The sequence below is a fragment of the Anser brachyrhynchus genome (assembly GCF_964034855.1).
Source record: "Anser brachyrhynchus genome assembly, chromosome: 15".
NCBI lineage: Eukaryota > Metazoa > Chordata > Aves > Anseriformes > Anatidae > Anser > Anser brachyrhynchus.
In genome coordinates, this window is record NC_137733.1 from 5,886,507 (window position 1) to 5,907,060 (window position 20,554).

The 20,554-nt window shown below is 66.4% G+C and overlaps 2 protein-coding genes across 12 annotated transcripts in view; one reads left to right on the top strand and one right to left on the bottom strand.

The window, feature by feature from the left end:
* The first annotated feature begins 809 nt into the window (after nucleotides 1-809).
* Nucleotides 810-16,669, top strand: SBK1 (SH3 domain binding kinase 1). 5 transcript variants are annotated; one of them, XM_080556385.1, is made up of 4 exons: nucleotides 810-2,638; nucleotides 13,079-13,276; nucleotides 13,406-13,608; nucleotides 14,199-16,669. In XM_080556385.1, exons 1-4 carry the CDS (start codon nucleotides 2,515-2,517, stop codon nucleotides 14,985-14,987), a joined length of 1,314 nt encoding a protein of 437 aa, XP_080412511.1. In that variant the 5' UTR covers nucleotides 810-2,514; the 3' UTR covers nucleotides 14,988-16,669. The 5 variants fall into 5 exon arrangements, with proteins under 5 accessions (XP_080412511.1, XP_080412512.1, XP_080412513.1 ...); XM_080556386.1 differs by having other exon boundaries at nucleotides 820-2,638; nucleotides 13,074-13,276; XM_080556387.1 differs by lacking the exon at nucleotides 810-2,638 and adding an exon at nucleotides 6,967-7,106 and having other exon boundaries at nucleotides 13,074-13,276.
* The window catches only part of DNAAF8 (dynein axonemal assembly factor 8), a 105,388-nt gene continuing 101,315 nt past the window's right edge, over nucleotides 16,482-20,554 (bottom strand). For 6 of the 7 annotated variants that reach the window (XM_080556366.1, XM_080556367.1, XM_080556369.1 and 3 more), the window contains one exon: nucleotides 16,482-18,925. The gene's annotated coding sequence lies outside the window, so the exon portion shown is untranslated. The remainder of the gene's footprint in view (nucleotides 18,926-20,554) is intronic. The other variant, XM_080556364.1, reaches the window with a different exon arrangement.

Below are 20,554 nucleotides of genomic sequence, written 5' to 3' on the forward strand. Positions count from 1 at the left end.
CTAAAATACACGGCAGGTAACGGCTCTGAGTGCAGATACCCATGCCCACAACCTCAAAGTACGGTCGTGCGTGATTAATTAAACCCCCCAGCCCACTGCTCTGGGGGAAGGTGTGCTCCCCACCACGGGTCCCTCCTCCTCCAGAAGACCCTCCAAAAAGAAGACACTCGCCTCCAAAACAGGCGGGATGCCCCGAGGCCGGAGGGTTTCCTCTCACTGGAAAGCCCCTGGGGCTGTTTGCAGGTTACCTCCCTGGGAATTGCTTCCTGGGGCTGGGACCAAACAAGCTCAGGGGGTTGAGACGTGACAGGAGGTCAGACAAGCAGGCGTGGGGGGGGTTGCAGGTTTTGCAGGGCCATCATTTCGTGTGCCACTGCCTCCTCCCCGGCTTTCTTCTGCTGCTGTGCTTGCCACAAGATGCGGAGGGGACAGCAGGTATCGGGCTGCCAGTGGCAGGCAGGCACCAGTACGCCTTCCCACGGACCCAAATGTTTTGTTTCCATGGCCAGGGGTTGGATTTGCTGAAGCAGGGGCTTGGTGAGGACACAGGGTGCAGTGCCAGCCACAGCTGCTTGCGGATACGTGGAAGAATTGAGCTTTGTCTGCCGTGTTCTCCTTGGCTGGTGTCTGGAAGAGGTGACTGTATTTCACCTCCACCTTGCTGCTGTGTGGTAAGAGGCGCCACTTCTACTCCAGCCAAAGGATGGACTTTGGAGAAAGTTGCGGGCTGTGGCTTTTTTTTTTTTTTAAACCTACACAAATTTCAGTGCCTGCCCCTGCTTTTCTTCCTAGGCCTCAAAAGCCCAGACAGGCAATGCAGAGAGACACCTGGATCGGCCCTTCTGCACCTCTCCCTGTCCTCAGCCTCCCGTCTTTTGGGGAGGGGACGTGCAGGGGACAGCGCAGCCGGGGCTCCACGTGCCGGGTCCCATCCACGGTGGAGCCCGGAGCCAGGCAGAGCAGCGCCCGGCTGCTCCATCCCACATCTCCACGGGGGCTGCGAGGAGCTAATGGTTTTTAATAAAAGAGAGGGGTCCCATCAGCCCAGCACCACGCGGCCCCTCCAGGAGCCATTAGGGGCTCCCCAGGGCTGGACACGCTCTCCTCTTCCCTTCCTTGGGAGAGCGGCCCCTTTTCTTTCCACATTTCTCCTCTCCGCTGCTCAGCCCATTAGCCGAGACATTAAATTTTAACATTTTCGTCGCTCTGTGCAGCAAGCTGGTGAGTGGGTGCCTGGGTGGGTGCCAGGGCCCTGGGGGAAAGGCAGCGGAGGAGGCACCCGCTGCACCCCGCGGGGTGGAGAGGGGCTCCCGATGCCTGCGGGATTCTGGCACCCGCACCCAGGCATGGCTGGGGCACGCCGTGCCCTGCAGGAACTGTCCCTCCCTGGTGACAAAGGTGACGGCTGTGAGTTAGGGATGAATCGCCCTCCGGGTTTGGTCCTGGGGAGGTTTGCACCGAGGACAGTCCCCAGCACCGATGCCATGCGGAACAGGAGCAGCCTGCCCGCAGCACAGCCCTCGGTGGCATGGCCAGGAGCTTTCTCTCCATGAGAGTTTAAAATCCATCGATTTTTGCCATTAGGATGGGAGTGGCTGGGGCAGATGCGCTGCAACCGGAGCGGCGCGCTGAATAATTCACGGCGAGAGATGACGAAGCCGATGGCCAGGCTGGGGAAGCCTCCCCACGTCCTCCCGCGGGGACCTGGCCTCTGCTTTTGCCCCAGGGGGTGGGACACGGGCTGGGACGAGGGCCTGGTGCTCCCGGACACCACCACGGCCGCCCTGCCTCGCACCGCCAGCACAGCGCTGAGTTTGCCAGGTCTCAGCCGCGGCGCTGCCAAACCCCACGGCACCAGCGCGGAGCCCGGGCAGGGCCGGCGGCGGCAGCCGAGGAGTTAATTCCCAGCCTCGCCGCATGGCTCGGGAGCTATTAATACCCGCACGCTGCCTGAGCCGCCAGAGCGAGCGGCGGCTCTGCCGGTGAGAGCGGCCCCGCGGAGCCGCAGCTCGCCGCCGGCACAACTTTCCTCCGCGGGCACGCGGGGCACCCGGCCCAGCCGCCTGCCTGCCACGAGTCCTGCGCCGGGGACGCTGCCGCGGGGACACGGCGGTGGCGGGGCCACGGGCACCGGGGCTGTGCCTGCCGCCTGGGTGCCACATGGGCGCTGGGTGCCGGAGTGGGACGGCCGCGTCCTCCGGCCTCTGAAGTGCCGCGAGGGCTCGGCCGGGGCCTCATCCTGCCCTGCTGGACCCCTCGGCCAGGGCGATGGCACCCCAGGTCCCCGCACGCAGCCCCTGAGCACCGGTGCGCGATGGGTGCCGGGATGGCATCGGGCACTGCCGGCTCCGGCGCGAGGGTGACGAGGGACACGGCCCGGCCCGGCGCTGCCTCCCCACGCGGTGAGCGGCCGGCCCCAGCGCTCGGCCCAGCGGCGTGAGGGGCTCCCCGACACCATGGCCCTGGCCGGGTGAACGTGAGTCCCCACCGACGGCACAGGTGAGGGCGAGGAAGATGCCAACACTCCTCCGGCGCTGCCCGGCCTGGATTCCCCCTCGCCCGGGTGCGTTCGCGCGATGGATTCCTTCTGCTTCGTCTGCTTCCAGAAAGAGGAGCTGCAGCCCCTGCACCTGCACAGGTCAGTGCCACGGGGATGCCGCGGGGGGGACACGGCACCGAGGTGGGTTGGGGACGGTGGCCAGCGGAAAGCCACCTGCAGAGCCTGTGCCAGAGCCTGCCCTGGTGCAGACACGGCTGGAGGGGGTCCGGGGCTCGGCTCCATGCCATGCCGTGCCAGGAGAGGCTGCGTGCCCAGCACGTGCGCACAGCCAGCATGTGCTTCCCTGGCAGCAGCTCTCCAAGATGCTGGAGGTGTGTGTGTGTGTGTGTGTGTGTGTCCCTCCCTGGTGCCGTGCCGTGCCGTGCCGTGCCGTGCTGTGCCGTCCCGTGCCGTGCCCACGGGAGTGGGACTGCTGGCTGGGGTGCACCTCCTGCCGCATCCCAACAGGTCGCAGCAGCTCCGGAGGAGCCGGAGACTGTGTCCTGCTGCAGGGCTGCCCCGGCAGCCTGGGGAGCCCTGGGGGCAGCGGGCTGGCTTGGATTTGGGGGTGGCACTGACGTGCTCCCAGGACTCGTCCCCCTGCAGCCGCGTGGCAGCTCCTGCTCGGCCACCTCCAGCTGCAGGACAGCTGCACGTAGGGCATCCGTGCACACAGGGCATCCTGGCACCATCCTGCCTGCACCCTCTCCTCTCAGTGGGGCCGGACCCTGCTCCCAGGGACTGCGGGGGCAGGTGATGGTCCCCAGGGAGGGCCACGAGCGCCAGCTCGTGAAGGCCTCTCTGCAGCGGCACCAGCACTCGGCTCCCTCCCTCCCCGCTGTTTTCTGGCCCCGAAACCTCTCCCACCCGCGTTGCTGAGCGGCAGCCAAGGCAAACGCGCGGTGCCTGAATTAGCCGGGCAGCCGGCAGGGATGCGAGGTGTGAACGCCGGCACATGCCGTGCCCAGCTGCTCCTCTGTGGCACCAGGCCACCGCCGGCTGCTGTCCCGTGCCGCCGTCCCCGGAGCAAAGCCCCCTCCCTCCACCCCTGGCCGTTCTTCCTGCCGTGGCAGGAGCACCCGCCAGGGTCCGGGTCCGGGTCCCAGGGGCCAGGCAGGGCTGTGAGCCGGGCTGCGGCTCGTCCCCGGTGGGCACGTGGCAGCCTGGGCACACCGCAAGGTGTCCGTCCTTCCTGCCAGCACGCCGGAAGCTGTAGGATGTATTTTGGTGGGTAAAGCACATTGTATTGTGTTTTTTTTTCGGAGCCTCGATCTCCGTGAGTCATGGTCCAGGGGCTGGGGCGACGCGGTGGCGCGGGGCACTGGGGCTGGCAGCGGGGCCCCCCGTTGGTCCCCGAGCACCCCTGGCTCCCGTCCCGCTGCGCCACCCGCACCCGGAGCCGGGATGGCGCAGGGAGGTGACATCCCCGAGCGGGCTGGGGGACAGGGGACAGGGAGAGGCGCTGGCACCGCCTGCGCCCTGCTCCGCCACCGGGCCACCGGGCCACCGGGCCACCGGGCCACCGGGCCAGCCGCACGTGGTGCCGGCGGCTGCTGCCGGTCCCCTCGCCCTCGCTAGATGGTGCCAGCAGAACGGGCTGCGAGCGGAGGCGGCGGGAGCGCCGGGCTGGGCCGGGCCGTGCCAGGCTGTCCCCGTGCCCCCATCTCGCTCCCGCTGCTGGCTTCGAACTGGCCCTGGGATGGGAACGGGGTGGGAAACGCTGCAGACACTGCCTGCGGCTCTGCGCCCAGACCAGGGGGAGCAACACGGTGCCGTGACCCCCTTGCACCCCCGAAGAAACCCCTTCTGCTTCGTTTCGGAAGAAACACCCCCCAAAAGAAAGCCGTTATGTTTCTTCCCAAACCAGTAACTCAATAGCCATCATTACGCTCCAGAGTTAACGCTACTCCCGAGCTGCCTGCAAGCGGCTCCTGCGGCCTCGGGCACCCAGCCTGTGCTGAGGGAGGCAGCGGGCAGGAGGCTGGGCCCCCTGCCCGGCCGGCTTGGGGCCGCCCCTGCTCCCCTGTCCCCCAGGAGCAGGGGACGGAGCCTGGGGGGCTGCGGGAGGGGAGGCAGCGCCCTGACGGCCGCCGGCAGCGGCTCGGCCCTTCCCCACCAGAGCCGCAGCCTGCGCCCCGCGGTGCCCTGCGGTGCCCTGGGCTGCATCTCCTCCCTGACCTTGGGAGCAGCAGCCGGGAATCTGGTCTGGGCACAGGGGAGCATCGCACGGAGGGATCACCGGCTCCCACCGACCCCACTTCCCCTTGGGACCCCCCCCCGGCCCCCCATGGGTCGTGTACCCCCGGGTGGGCGAGCAGCAGCGGCCGCACGCTATGACGATGACCCGCGGGCAGCGAGGACGCCGAGCGAGAGGCGGAGCGAATGCTTGGCAGCCTCCACCAGGGCAGAGCAGGTCTGGGAGCAAGATGGGGGAAAGATCTCCAAAAACAGCCGGGAGGGGAGGCACCTCCCCGGGGGCCGAGCGCATCCCCGGCTGCTCCCGCTGCGGCTCCCGGCGTGCTCCGCTCCTGCGCCGCTGCCTCCCTCCCTGCCTCCCTCCCTGCCTCCCTCCCTGCCTCCCTCCTTCCCTCCCGCCTGCTCCTTCCCAGCATCCCCGCCATCAGCTCCAGGCAGGTTTCAGCTCTGGCACCGAGGTGTGACAGCGGCTCCGTGACAGCGGCTCCGTGCCCGCCGGCCGCGGCCACCAGCTCTGCCCTCCGGCAGCACCGCTCGCGGCGGCGGCGGCGCCTTCGCTTTTGGCTGAGCTGCTCACGGCTCGCGGCACCGAGAGATGGCGAGGGGATGAGCGACCTCGCTGAGTTTGGAGGGGACCGGGCTGTTAGAAATATCTTGGGCTTTCTGCTTCTGCAATACTTCTCTCTTGGCTCGCAGGGGGGAGATGCTCAAAACCCAGCCTTTCTCAAGCAGTGGGGTGCGTTCGCAGCTGCTTACCCCAAATCTGGGGACGTGTCCCCGAGCTGGTCCGCCGCTCTGTGGCACGCACACAGCTGCGATCCGAACAGCAGCTCCCGCAGGGACCTGCGTGTCCCCAGCTCGTCCTTGGCTCTCCGAACCCTTGTGGTGCTTGTGGCGATGCGGGAAGCCATTCCTGGGGAGCCGCAATTCGTCTTTTACCTTTTCTGGGTCATTTCCCCGCTGCCCGCTCTGCCCGAGCGCGTCCCCCGGCACAAGCTGGGACGTCCCCCCCGAGCCGCTGGCGGAAATCCCGGGGGCACTCGGGGCTTTGGCACGGTCTGGGACTGTGCTGGGTGACAAACGTGTTGGATCCGGCTCCTTCCATCTCGCTGATCATAATTAGTTATTAATATTCTTTAAATGCTTTGAAGACCGTGAGCTTTATGCAAACAGTAGCCGGTGTTATTGTTATTGCTGTTATTATTCGATCTGTGCGTGACCGCCGGCCTGCCACGTGCTGGGGTGCGGTCTGCAGCTGCAAACCCAGCATCCGATGGGCAGGGGCCAGCCAGCCCCACGGAGCCCCACAGAGCCCCACAGAGCCCCACGGAGCCCCACGGAGCCCCACAGAGCCCCACAGAGCCCCACAGAACCCCACGGAGCCCCACAGAGCCCCACGGAGCCCCATGGAGCCCCACGGAGCCCCACGGAGCGGGCACTTTCCCCACGGCTCACTGCAGGACACGCCGTGCGCTCACCCAAACCCGCTGCGCCCAAAGGGGCTGCAAACAGCAGCACCCGCAGCGCTCCCCGTCCCCGGGTGCTGGTCCCCCGATGTCACCTGGGGCGGGTGACACGTCCTGGGTCCCCGGCCGCTGTCCCCACGCAGGTTCCCCTGGCACCGCTCTCCGGCACCGCTCCCCGTACCTGACCTGGAAGCGGCCCGCAGCTGTAAATGGGGACAGCCGCGGGGAGCCGAGGTGCAGCTCCGGCCCCGGGGAGCTGCCGCAGCCGGGGTGGCAGCGGGAGGGGACGCGGGGGACAGCCCCGGGGGGCAGCTGGGCGCGGAGGGCGGCAGGTCACGGCGCTTCGGGCCAGCGCGGCTCCCGTTCGCACAGTGGCACCGGCGAGGCCCCTTCCACCCAGCGCGGGGTCCCCGGCCCGCCACCCGTCCCCGGGGTCCCCGAGGTCCCCGCCGTGCCGCCCCATCTCCCGCAGCGTTGCCCGTTCCGGCCGTTTTCTCCCCCAAAACGCTTCTCCCACCCCCGGCACCCAGCCCGGGGGCACCGGACCGCTGCGGGGTCACCCACGCCGGGATCCCCAGCCCGGTGCGCGGCGGCGACGGGACGCGGCCGGGGGATTTTGGGGACGGGGAGGGGGTGGGATCGGGACACGCGTGGGCTGGGGGCGCGCCCCCCCCCGTGCCGCGCTCCCCGCGTGGATCACGGAGGCGGGGCCGGGGGCGGGGCGGCGGCGGCGCTGCCCTGCCGGGGGGGCTCCGGCGGAGAGCGGGGGGTGGGGGGGGCGCCGCTCCCGGCTCCGGTTCCGCTCCCGGCGGCAGCGGCGGGATGAGCCCGGCGGCGCGGCCCCGCGCGGGGGGCTGACGGCGGAGGCTGCGCGAGCCGCCGAGGACGGCGGGGTCCGGGCCCCGGTAAGGCTCCGCGCTGGCCCCGGTGCGCTTCGGGGCCGGCCCCGGTGCGGCGGAGGGGAAGGGAGGAGCGGCGGTGCTCGCCTTTGTGCGGGCGGCGGGGCGGCCCTTTTGTCTGCACGGCGATGTGGAGGGGAAGGGGAAGAAGGGGAAAGGGGGGGGCGTGGGGGGGGGGGGGAAGCGCCATTTCGAGAGGATCCCGGTAAAAGGGATCATTATGAAAAAAAAAATAGCAAAAGAAACCCGCGGGCCGGGCGCTGCCCCCCGCTCCCCCCCGGCTGTGTGTGTGTGTGTGTGTGTTTGGGGGGGCCGGGGACAGCCCCCCCCGCTCCCAGCCCGTGCCGGGGGTCGCTCCCCCCAGCCCCGCACCGGGTCCCCCCCCCCCCCCCCCGAGCCCCCCGGTCCCCGCCCGGTCCCCGCCCGGTCCCCGCCGCCACCTGCGCCGCAGCCCCCGCCCGGTGCGGCCCCAGCCCTGCGGCTGCCGGGGCCGGAGACGGAAGCGGCGTGAGCCCGACTTGAGCGGAGTTTTGTGGCCGAGAGGGGCTGGGGAGGCGTGGGGAGGGCGAGGGGGGACCGGGGGGGGTCGGGGGGGGGCTCCGTCCTCGCCGCCCGGCGACACGCGGGGACGGCTCGAGGGCACGAGGGGCGATTCGGGAGGCCGGGGGCGATGCGGCGGCGCCGTGCTGAGAGCGGGGCTGGGGGAGCGGCTGGGGGCAGCGACCCCACAGCGGAGCGGGGACGGCGGCGAGCAGTGGGCAAGGGCACCGGGGGCAGCCCCGAGCCCCCCCAGCATCGCCCTGGCAGCGGTGGGCGAGGGGAGCGCACCCCACCGCCACCCACCCTGCGGCCGGCGAGCGTCGGGTGCCCGGTGCCGGGTGCCGGGAGGCGAAGCCTCGACCGGCGGTGCCGAGCCCGCCAACCGGCAGCATCCCGGCTCGCTGCGGCTCCAACGGCCTCGCTCTGCCCTTCCCCGAAGGGCTGGGCCGTTTCGGGGCGCAGCCGAGGGGTTTGGTGACCCCACTTCGGCGGGGACTCGTCCCTAGCGGTGGCACCCGGGGCGCTGGGGTGACTGGGCCACGGGCGGCACCGGCCTGCGAGGGTCCAGCACGGGGACGCAGCCCCTCCGTGGGGACGCAGCCCCTCTGGAGCTTTGGTTTTGGCATCGAGGTGGCAGGGACACTGCCCCTGAGGGCGGGAAGGGACGAGGCCGTGGCCGGCCCAGCCCCGCGGGGACCAGGCAGGTGCCGCTCGCGGCGTTTGTCTTTGCAGATCCCGAAGGCGCGGTGCCGCCGTCACTGGTGGAAGAGTTTTGGGAGGGAGATGCTGACAGGCTGATGAAACCAATCAAACAATGAAGTAATCATAAATCCCCGGTGCCAGCGGCAAGTCTGGGAGAAGGCGGGAGGAGCCGGAGGCAGAAGGAGCTGAGGTCCTAACAAAGCAATCCCCTTCAGCAGGAAAAATCCTGGGAAGCCAGCGCGCTGAAAGGCAGCCAAGGTCCTGTCGTCGGGCCGCGCTGTACGGAAGCGGTGCTGTGTCAAGTGCTGAGCTGGGAGACAAGGGCAGGGAAAAATCCTCCCGGAAGCTCCAGGAGAGCAGCGTGGGGGGCACCGAGGCTCCCCGGGGCGCTGCCGGTCCCTCGGGAGGGCTGCGGGCGCTGTCGGACAGAGCGGGGCTGTTGGCGATGTGCTCTCCCCAGAATTTCTCGAGGCCGCCTGTGCAACCTGAGTCACCGGCACCAAGGGCTGAAGGAGCTCGTCGCGGGCCGGGGTGGGAGATGGCTCCCGCTGCAGGGGTGCTGCCGATGGGCGAAGCGGGGCCTGCCCCTGCCCCGCAGCTGAGACGTCTCCACCGGGAGGAGGAAGGCAGCTCCCGCGTGCCGCGATCGTGCACGCTGCGGGGTGCTCATCGGCTCTGCCCAAGCCGATCCCTGTTTCAGGGCTGCTGCCGGGCACTCTGCCCCGGCCTGGGAATGGAGGTGTGAGGAAATCCGGCCAGCTGGGGACGCGGTGCCATCGTGCAGAGAAGTGTCACGGACCCAGGAACTTGGGATGTCACTGTTGCTTTGGTGGAGATCAGGGCGATGTGGCACTGGCTGAGGCTTATGGCATGTGGCGCTCGAGCACCTCCCAGTGCTTTCCAAAGTGCTTCAGGTCACCGCTGCGAGGGGTCAGGTCTCGCTCCGTGAGAGACGAGAGGACAAGGAGCTGTTGCCCCGTCCATTGCCCTCTGGGTGCCGGTTGCGCCTCCCGGGTTGCGGGATGCTGGGCAGCTCCCAAAATGCTGCAGCTTTGGGCAGCCCCACTGTGGGTCCTGGCGAAGGCGCCCTCTCCCCGTGCGCACTTATGGCCGTGGCATTGCTTGTGCATGTGCTGGTGTCGGGCGGCCACGCCCAGCTGCTGCCTGCTGCCTTTTGGGCCAGCTTTTGGGGTTTCAGAAACCCCAAAACGGCAGCGATTCCCCCCGTTCCCTGCGCAGGAACAAGGAGGGACAGGAGCGGGGTCACTAGCTGGGACATGGATGTTTTCGCGGCCTTCTGGCTGCACCCATGTGGGTCTTGCCCTGCAACACCACTGACCCTGGCAAAAACACCCTGAGCTCTGCAGGATGCCCTCCCCTGCACAATGCCCTCCTGCGGAGACGTCGGCCTCGTTAGGCAAAGGTGCCCTTGCCGGTGTCCCCGGATGCCGGTGTCCTGATGCCCATGGGAAGCGCAGCTAATAACGCTGCTCTGCCTGGCGCCGGTCCCCACGGCCCCGACGAGCCGCGAGGAGCTGACATGTTCCCGTAATGGGGTCAGATGAGAACGGAGCCGAGAGGCGGCAGAGGCTGGAAATGGAGCGGCACGCTGAGAGCCTGCGGCTCGGCCCCGGCTGCAGCCGGCCGCGGCGTGGGCATTGCCAGGGCAGTGCGGGACGTGGGGACGTCGGTAGGTGGGACGGCCCTGGCGGGGCTGCGCCGGGCACAGGTGAGCTCTGCTGTCCCCTTGCTCCTCGCTGCCGGTAGGGCCCCGGTTTTCTCAGCTTGCCCCCGATGCCTGAGGCTGAGCTGCAGGGCGAGCACCCAGATGCGCTGTGCGAATCGTCCCCGAGTGTCCTGCAGTGACTCCTCCAGCAAAGTCACAGTGTGGCACGCGGTGGGTCGGCTGCCAGCTCATCCCGTAGCATCCTTCCCCCCAAAATGGGCTCAGGAAGGGCTCCTGGTGCTTAAACGGGTGCAGAGCAGCGCGCAGAGCTCCTCGCAGGATGTGGGCCAGGAGGGGAGACCCCATCCCGCTCCGGGGCTGTGTCACAGCCCTGGTCCCCCATCCCCACACCTGGATGGGGAGCGAGGGCCGGTGCCTGCTCGGTGCCAGGGGGACCCCGCTCACTGCGGGAGCAGAACAGGGACACCCGGGGCCAGTCCTGGCCCCCGGCGCATTGTGTGGCCGCGGGAAGTCGCTTCCTTGCTTTGTGCCTCAGTTTCCTCCGGCTGGGACGCGGGGACGCCTGCCTGCTGCCGGGCGCTTTGCATTCCTCGCTGAAAGGGAGATCTGTGTCCTGCAGAGCCCCGGGCCCTGCCCCGTGGGCTTCTTCCCAAACCCCCAGCACCAAACCCCGCTCCTCCGTTTAAAGCCGGGCTGGTTTCCTGACCTGTCCCTCTCCGATGTGGCCGGAGGGCTTTTTTTTATCCCTTCCCCTCTCCATTTCCAAGCAGCCACCGCTCCGGCAGCCGCCTCTCCCTGCTCCTGCTCCTCTCAATGAGCTCTTAATGAGTTGCCAATTACTTATTGGCAGAGCCGATGCGCCCAGGGCTCGGCACATGGCCGAGCAGCTCGTGCAGCCTCGCGCCTGCAGCGGGTGGCACCGGGGACCCGGCGGGCGATGGGGACCGGGAGCGGGTGCTGGGGACTGCGGAGCAGGGGAGGCTCAGGGAGAGGAGAGGAGGAGAGACAGCTGCCGCCGGGAGACGAGCGCCTGCCTATAAATACATGCCATGGAGCGAGGAAGCAGTGGGTGGATTATCCTCCTCGCTCAATGAGATAAATGGTTCTCAAGCTTAAACACAGAACAATTTTAGTCTGAATAGTAGGAGAAACGGTTCAGGACACGCAGATGACGGCGCAAGCTGCCTGCAGCGGGCAGTGGGGACTGGTGGCACCCGGCGGTGGCTTTGCTGCCCCTTGGGTGTCACCCCTGGTCTCGTGCCGTGGTGGTGTCTGCTCGGGCACGGCAGGATGCCGGCGTTCCCCCCGCGGGGCAGAGCTCCTTCCCCAGCAGCACCCCAAAATTCAGCCCAGGGACGGGTGTCCCACGGTCCTTGTGACTGCGCAGAGCCAGATGGAAGCGTCCTCGTCCCTGTCCTCGCTGCTGCCTTTGCTGTTTACATAGAAAGCAGCATGTTTTCAAAGCATTTCAATTTTTAATGAAAACTTCTGCGTTTCCTTTTTTTTTTTTTTTTTTTCCCCGGGCGTGTTGGTGTTTCGGCCGCCGCCGCTGCTGGATTTTCCCGGGAATGGCAGTGGCTCTGTGTTCCCATCCAACCTGCTGGCACTTCGGGAAGGACAGCGGCCGAGCTGGGAGCGTGGCAAGCAGCAGCCCCATCCCCAGGGACACCCCCTCCTCGGGGACGCGTCCCTCCCTGGGGACACCCATTTCTGAGGGCCACGTCTCTGTTGCAGGTCAGGAGGGAGCTTTCTGCAGCACAGCCTCAAAAACCCATCAGGCAGGAGGGGACCGAAACCCAGATTAAGGAAAAGCAAGCAGTCCTTGACTTGGAGAGCTGCTCAGCAGTAGGCAGTCCTTCATCTCCTATCCCACAGGCTTTTTGTTTTTTAAATAAAAAAAACTTTGCTGACTTGAATAATTGTATTTCAACACAGGTTAATTAACAGACATTGACAAGCAGGACTTTAAATTCAAGTGCAGACATAATTCTTCTTGTAGGATATTGCGAGCTGTTTTTAGTCCTGCTGCATCCATTTAGCTTCTGCACTAACCCACCTCCACCTCCAGCAACCAGACACTGAGATGGTGCTCCTCTTCCACGAGGCCAATAAAGCACTATGGAGATGAGCTGCTTTGGAGATCTTATGAGTCAAGCCGTTACATTTTTGGAACATCATGATGTTTAAGTTCCTTTTCTATTTTTTGCCCAACTTCCCAGGAAAGAAAAAAAAAGAAAAACTGGGATGAGAGGCAGCACGGCCGTAGTTTAAAGAAACAAGAGCGAGTTTGGAGATCGGGTTCAGCCTCGGCGGACAAGCTGGTCCCCGTGCATCGGGCAGGGCTGGGCCAGGACCGTCCCCGTGTGTCTCCGCTCCCCTCTCCCTACCCAGGTTTGCTCCTTGATGCTCTTCATCCCCCTCCACTCCGTCAGCTCCGTTGCTCCCCCACAGCCTCTGTGGGGCCGTGGCACAAGGCTCAGCCCTGGTCCTGGGACCCAGGGATGCCGCTTGTCCCGGAGGCGCTGGAATTAATTTTGTGTTTTTTTTTCTTTTTTTTTTTTGCCGCATTAAAAATCTAAATATATACCCGCGCCCGCTCAGCTGCTATCCCATGATTTTTGTCAATCTGCTACAAAACAAAACGCAGCCGGCTCCATCCGCCGAGGTCCCCTCTCTGCGACCGTCCCAGGGGTGCCCAGCGTCCGTGGGCCGGGGCGAGCCAGCAGCCGGGCGCTGTCGCTGCGCTCCCGTAGGGCCGGTCGGGGAGCGGCGCTGGGTTTGTGGTTTTGGGGATGACGGAGGGCAGCGCTCGCTGAAGATGCTCAGCGGGTGGTTTGGCTGCAGCGTGCTGGTGAGTGGGAGCTCAGCTCCTGTTGCGCCGTGCGGAGGCTCTGCTGGTCGTGGGTGCTTTTTGGGGTCCTGGGGCAGCCCCAGGTGTGCTGGGCTCTCGAGGGATGCTCTGCGCGGGCAGAGCGGGGCTAGGGGACGGGGCTGGCTCCCGCCGTCCACGCGGGCCAAAGCCGTGACACGCCTCTGCCTTGCAGCACAGCCATGAGTGCCGGGTCGATTGAGCAGGAGCCGTCGCGCAAGCTGGCCTGCTGCGGGGTGCCGCTCATCACCGAAGACATGCAGTCCCTGGCCATCCGCACCCTCTCGGGCACCGACATCAACAAGCACTACGACCTCATCCGCGAGCTCGGCAAGGGCACCTACGGCAAGGTGGACCTGGTGTCCCACAAAAGCACAGGTGAGGGGAGCGGGGCGGGCAGCGAGCACGGGGAAGCACCCATGCGCGGCCGAGCTCGGGAGCGCGGTACCTGGGCATGCACCCGTGATGGCCATGCCCCGCGCTCAGCCGGCCCTCTGCCCGTCGCAGGCACCAAGATGGCCCTGAAGTTTGTCAACAAGAGCAAGACGAAGCTGAAGAACTTCCTGCGGGAGTTCAGCATCACCAACACGCTCTCCTCCAGCCCCTTCATCATCAAGGTCTTTGACGTGGTCTTCGAGACTGAGGACTGCTACGTCTTTGCTCAGGAGTACGCCCCGGGCGGGGACCTCTTCGACATCATCCCCCCGCAGGTGGGAGCCGTAGCGGGGTGCTGGGGTGGGGGACGCGAGGGCTCGGTGTCCCCAGGATGCTGGGCAAAGCCACCGACCCGACTCACACTTCACCAGGGTGCAAGGTGGGGCTCCTGGTGCCTGTGGAGCTGTTCGGAGCCTCACATGTGGGGACCAGGCACCTCCACCCGGGGCAGTCCCGCTGGCAGCAGAGTGCCAACACCTGAGTAGTGCAGCACCTAAAAGCAGGGACCCATCGCCCAGCCCCTGGGTGTCCTGGGACTCATAACCTTTCCCCTGGGTGTCCTGGGACCCATCACCAGACCCATCACCCATACCCTGGGTCACATAAATGGTGGCCTGGGGCCCCCACTGGCTTGGTCCTGCTTTGGGCATCCCTCCTTCCCCTGGAGCAGGAGGGGCAGGGAAAGAGGAGGAAGGGTGGAGAAAGGGAAGCAAAAAGTGGAGAAGCCCTGCGGAGCGAGATGGGAGACACCGAGAGTACCCCGAGTAAAACCCTGGTGCAGAGCAAACGGAGCAGCAGCTGGCACCGGGGGTCCACGGGCAGGCTGGATGGGGTGGCAGGGGGTGACCATGTCCCACACCCGCAGGTGGGGCTCCCCGAGGACATGGTGAAGCGCTGCGTGCAGCAGCTGGGCCTGGCGCTGGACTACATGCACAGCAAGAGCCTGGTGCACCGCGACATCAAGCCGGAGAACGTGCTGCTCTTCGACCGCGACTGCCGCCGCGTCAAACTGGCCGACTTCGGCATGACCCGCAAGGTGGGCTGCCGGGTCAAGCGCATCAGCGGCACCATCCCCTACACGGCGCCCGAGGTGTGCCAAGCCGGCCGGGCCGAGGGCTTTGCCGTGGACACCAGCATCGACGTCTGGGCCTTCGGGGTGCTCATCTTCTGCGTCCTCACCGGCAACTTCCCCTGGGAGGCGGCGGCTGCCTCCGACACCTTCTTCGAGGAGTTCGTGCGGTGGCAGAAGGGGCGGCTGGCGGGGCTGCCCTCGCAGTGGCGGCGCTTCACGGACAGCGCGCTGCGCATGTTCCAGCGCCTGCTGGCCCTCGACCCGGAGAAGCGCTGCCCCGTCAAGGAGGTCTTCTACTTCATCAAGTACGACCTGATGGCCGAGGTGCGCCGCCGGCCCTCCTACCGCTCCCGCAAGCATGCCGGGGACAAGCTGCCGGCCGGGGCGCACCGCCACGAGGCGGCCGGCTCCTGCACGCCCGCGCCGCTCAAGAGGACCATCCTGACCGATGGCAGCGGGCCCCGGCTCGCCGGCCCCGAGCCGAGCGCGGCCTCACCCGGGCCGGCCAGCAGGACAGACGGACGGCAGGACAAAGGCAAAGGGCAGATGGTCCTGGCCACAGCAATAGAGATCTGCGTCTGAGGGCGCCGGGGCGGCGTGCGGCTCCTTTCCCAGCGGCTCCAGCCCGGGGACAGGACGGGCAAGGGGCTGCTGGCGGTGGCGGCAGCAGGACCGGGAGCCGTTCCTGCCGAAGCAAAAAAAACAAAAACGAAACCAACAACAAAAAGAAAAAAACAAGAGGAAAAGGACAAAACTGGTTGCGCTCGGTAGCGCCGAGGATGCTGGCCCCGCTGTCCCGCCCGGGTGGCAGGAGCTGGGGAGGACGCCGGTGCCACCGTCCCCTGCCCAGCAGCTGCGCTGCCCCCTCCAGGACCCCCCTGCAGTGGCATGGGGAGGGGTCCCCCAATAATAATAATAATAACGAGACGGGGGGCTGCGCTGGGACCCCCGCCATGCCCGGCCCCAGGAAGGCCAATGACCCCACGCCATGGAGGAGGCCTTTGGGGTGGCGAGCTGACCCCTCCCACCGGTCCCTGCCCCGCCGGGGGGACCGGGAGGCGGCGAGGAGGCCGGTGATGGAGGAGGCCCCCCCCCGGCTGGCTCCATGCCGCGGGAGGTGCTGCGCACCCGCCGCCGTGCGCCGGCAGCCATTGATGTAGCAAGTGTCACTGTGTGTCACCCTGTCCTCCCTGCCCCGGCGCGGGGTGGCGGTGGCCGGAGGGACCGGTCCCCTCCCTGCTGGGGCTGGGGAGCTGCGGCTGGGGGGGTGTGTGGGCTGGGGGGGGGATGGACAAAGGGCCAGGAGCCGCGATGCTCCGGGGGGGCTTTGCAGCCTTTTCCTACCCAGGGACTAGGAATGCGGTGGCACATCTCCGGGGCTGGCCTGGTGGCTCCTGCGTGGCCAGGAGGGAGCTGAGGGGGGGGGGCAGCAGACACACACCTTTGAGCCACCTCCCCAGGGTCCTCCATGGGGTCCCCGTCACCTCTCCTTGCTGCCACCCTGTCCCCAGCACCCCGGGGTCTGCCTGCAGTGAGGCAGGGCGGTGGCAGGAGCCACGGTGGCCCCTTCACGCCGAGGACACGGGGGCAGATGCCTCCCTCCCCATCCCCCCCCCCGGCAGGGCTTCGCTGGTGCTGCTGCAGGACCCATGGGCACGGGGGGGGGGGGGGGGGGCACCCTGAGGGGCCCCCAGCACCCCCATCCCCTCTGGACCCCGAACTACCGCACAAAGGGCTATCACGCTACCCCGAAGCAGCAGCAGTTTACACAGCAGCCGCCAGGCAGGCGGGGGTCCCACCGTGTCCCCCCGTGCCCCCGCCGCAGCCTGCCATCGGTGCCGCTGCCCCCGTCCCCGTTCCCCCCCCCGCCCTGCCCGCCCGCAGGGGCCCAGGTCCGGTTTTAGAAGTAGCATCGCACAGATTTAGAGATGTTAGGCGCGGTTTTTTTCTCCTTTTTGCCTTAGGTCCCTCGATGTCCTCGATCTTTCGTGCAATAATGTAGGTAAGGAACCCAGGGCTCCCCGGGGCGTCCCTCGCGGGGCGGGCACCGGGTCGCCACCTCGGTCGGTTTGTCAGGTTTTTAATTTCGACTTCCCTCGGCTGTCGGGTTTCGGACCTTCTTCCCGTAGGAGAGGCTGTAGTGTCACAGACGTTACCTCAGTTTGTCACTGTTGAAAAGGAAAAAAAAAAAAAGCAACTAAAAACATAAAAAATGACAAAATATATAGTTATAAAAGCAAAAAAAAACCAAACAACATTCTGAATGGCGGTGAAGACTTTTTTTTTTTTTAAATAAAGCCAAAGTGACGGCAGGGACAGCGTGGTCCCCCGGGGGTGGGGCTGGGAGCAGGGATGGGGGCAGCTGCCGAGCGGGCACGGCCGCCTGGCACCCAAACGTATTCCAGCCACGTCGGCAGGCTAATTTCAATTTCCTGGTAATTATGCAAATGAATGTGGATTTAATTAAGGGCAGATTTCATTAAAGTCTTCTTGGGGAAATGAGAACAGGGTGGGGGAGAGCGAGGAGGAGGAGGAGGTGGCAGGGAAGGGGAGACGAAGGCAGCGCCCCCCCGAAAGGTGAACGGCCGCGGGGACACCGGGGGGACACGCGGGCACCCGGCCCCTCGGGAGCGGGGCTGGCGCCTGGAGGGGCCGGGGGCGCAGGGGACAGGCTGGTGGCACAGCGCCCGCGCTGGGGACACGGGGAGCAGGCGGCGAGCCCCGCACATCTGCTGGCTCCGGCGGTGAGGGCTTTCATCTCCTGCTTCCAGCCTGCTTCGCGTCAGGGCAGGGAAAGCATTTCTTGGACACGTGATTTATTCTTTTTTTTTTTTTTTTTTTCTCCAGCTAAAAATATAGATTTGGCCACACCGAAAGGTCTAGGAAATCAATGTCTTTGTCACCAGGCTGTGGCCGAAAGGACCCTCCCCTCCCTGTCCCAGACAGAACAGGCAAAGCTGCGGTGTGATGTCCCCGCAGTGGCCCGCTCGGGTTCCGTTGGGCCGCGCCGTTCGGTTAGTGCCGAGCCAGGCGGATAATTTTAGCCCGGCGCTGTGAGGACGGGGGCTGCGGGCGGCCGGGCGCTGCCACAGCCCCTCGGGTCTGCTCCTGGCCTCTCGGAGCAACCCCTGGGGGGAACGGGGCCGGGGGAAGCCCCCCCATTCCCGGGTGCCAAAGCTCCCCAAGGCTGCTGGCCTGGGGCAGTCCCCAGGTGATGGATGAGAAAAATACGGGCGGGTTCGTAGCGAGCCTGCTGCCAGCAGCACGGCCGCACGGACCCGGCCCTGCCACACCGGCACCTTGCAGCCTTTTGGAGGCTCCTGCCCCAGGCACCCAGCGAAGGCTGCCCTCCTCTCACCTCATCCACTCCTGGAACCTAATTTGGCCGGTTTTTGCGTGGGGATACGAAGTGAGCCGCTGCAGGCCCACCTGAAATACTGGAGGTTGCAAGTAAAAATAACTGTGAATATCTGCTCATTTGGAGCACAACTGATCAACGCCAAGTCGGCGTGAGGCTCTGCAGCGAGCCAAAAAAAAAAAAAAAACACAAAACCCCAAACAAGCCCTTTTAAAGGAAATATTTTGCTACCGCGCCGCCACCTCAGCTCCCGGCTGATTCACGCGGACGCTGCTCGGGGGCTGCCGTTGCGCAGGATCCGTCCCCACCACTGCAGCACCACCGGGGACGGGGCACCGCGAGCCCGGGGAGGCGCTGCTGGAGCCGCTCGGAGACGTCGGGGAGACGCGAGGCCGGCGTGGCGAGCTTATATTCATTAACCGCGCTCCTCATGGCTGATAGGTTCCAAAAATAGCGTCGGCAGTGAGCCGAGGAGCTGGGCGCTGGGAGGAAACGTGACTCACGATGGTGTGGATTTGAGCCCCCCACCATGGGTTGTTGTTGAGTCCCTGGTGCGTGGCGGCCCCGGTGCCCTGCCCCGGTGCTCCGGGACATCTCGGAGCTGCGCTGCCCATCCTGCTCAGCGCTTCCAGCCGTCAGGAGGTGATGGGCGGATGTCACCCACAGCCTGACGGCTGCAGAGGGCCCTGGCGGGGACGAGCTGCCTGAGCCAAGCAAGGAAACCTGTCCCGAGGTGGGGAAAAATCCAGCCCCTGCCACGTGGGATGTTTGGGATGTTCCAGGAGGGCCACAGCTCATGGCAGGTGGGGAGAGGTGACCCCGTGTGACACATGTAGTCACACAGGGACAAAGGAAAAGAGAGAGGAGAGCTGCATCCCCAACCTGTCCCGTCCCGTCCCATCCCATCCCCATCCCATCCTCGTCCCCATCCCCACCCCACCCCACCCCACCCCATCCCATCCCATCCCCGTCCCATCCCCAACCCATCTCCAACCCATCCCCAGTGGAAGCAGCCCCCCAGGCATCCCCAAACTGCCAGGCTCTGACCGCGTTCCCTCCAGCCTCAGTCTGCGGGGAGGATTTTGGCGCGGGACAGGGGAGGGCAGGAGGCTGTTGGCATCTCCGACGTGGTCACATCGACACAGGTTTTAACATTTTTCCACTAAAAGGTACAAAAGCCAGCATTTTGGGGGCTGAAAAACGGGTGGTTTGTCAGCTCTGGGGATGGGGGAGCTGACCAGGAGTTTGGGGTGCAATGACGAGGCCCAGGGACGAGGGAGCACCCCCGGCGCCGCACCCTCCCCTGCCTGAACGCCTGGCTCCAGGCTCCGCAGGCCTCCCGCGTTGCCACGGCGACTGCTGCAGCCCGGCCTCGGCGGGAGAGGCCGGGAGATGGGGCGAGGACTGAGGGCAGGAGATGGGGTGAGGCCGGGAGATGGGGCGAGGACAGGAGATGGGTCGAGGCCGGGAGCCGGGGTGAGGCCGGGAGATGCAGGCCTGGGGCCGTCGGTGGGCTCCGGCCCGCAGACGTGGCTCTTGGGGCAGGAGGAGGCGGCGGGGGGCTCTCACCTCGGCGGCCAGGGCATGGCATCGACGTGCTCGGCACGGCCGTGACCCGAGTGAAACCCTCGCTGGTGTCAGTGGCGCCGGGCTGGGAGAAGCTAAGCCCCGCGCCTCGGCTGCTGCGGCACCTCCAGAAAGGTCGCGTTCGAAGAGCGTTAATAGGAGATTAATGGGGGCGTTAATAAACAGTGAACCGACGGCTAGCGGAGCCCGGCTCTAAGCCCTCTGTAACACCCCAGGGGTTTAAAGGCACCCCGAAGATGTCTGCAACGTGCGTAAGATGGCCGTTGGCTGTCTTGTAGCCCTGAAGGTACCGCACGGGAAGGAAACGTCAGGATTAAAGGCTGCAGATGAGACACGAGGGCGGCTGCGCCCCCGCAGAAGGCAGCGGTAGCGGAGCGGCCGGGAGCTCCCCAGTGGCCTCACGCTGTGCTTCACAGGGGACGAGGACTCCCAGGGGAGGAGGGCTCCCGGCTCCAGCCTGCACCGGCTGCACGCAGGCCCCTTGGGGTCACAGGAGGATCACGACTGGCAGCGATGGAAACTTGCTGATCTCGCTAGAGGCAAGAGCCCGCCATCCCCCGGGGTCTCAGTCTCGGGAGGCTCCCGCTGGAACAAGGCCGACGTCGGGCACACGCCAGGCACGCCGTTGGGGCGCAGAACCCCCGGGCCCGCCCGCTGCCCGCAGAGCAGCCGGCACAGCCCCAGGGCAGGGACAAACCGGCCGCCCTACGGCACAAGGGCAACCGGCGGTGCCGTTGGCTCGCAGCCACGCCAGCGCCAGGCTCCTGCGTGACCCAGTTCCAGCAGTTGAAAGAGCCTGGAGCTGGTATTTCTGCCCGAGCCATCCGCTGCTTCAAACACTTTAATTACCCACATCTGAGTCATCCCCGGCCCTGCTTTATCAAAGCTTGCAGCCTTGCAGACAAATCGCCCTTTGTGCTCCTCCAGCCCCTTGGCCACGGGGAATTGCCAAGTGCCAATTAATCAGCAGCTCCCGCTGCGACAGGCCCCGGGGAGAGGAGATCAAGAGGGGACACTGCCCGCCCGGTGTGGCGGTGCTGGTCCCACCCCGGGATGGGGACGGGGACAAACACGCTCCCCACAGCACAGCCCGAGCAGGACACGCTGCCGCCGTCACACCACGCACGCAGGGACCAGCCCAGGCCTCCCCTCGCTGCAGAGCCAAGTAGGGCAGGGCAGGGCGTCTGCGGCCGCAGGAGCCCAC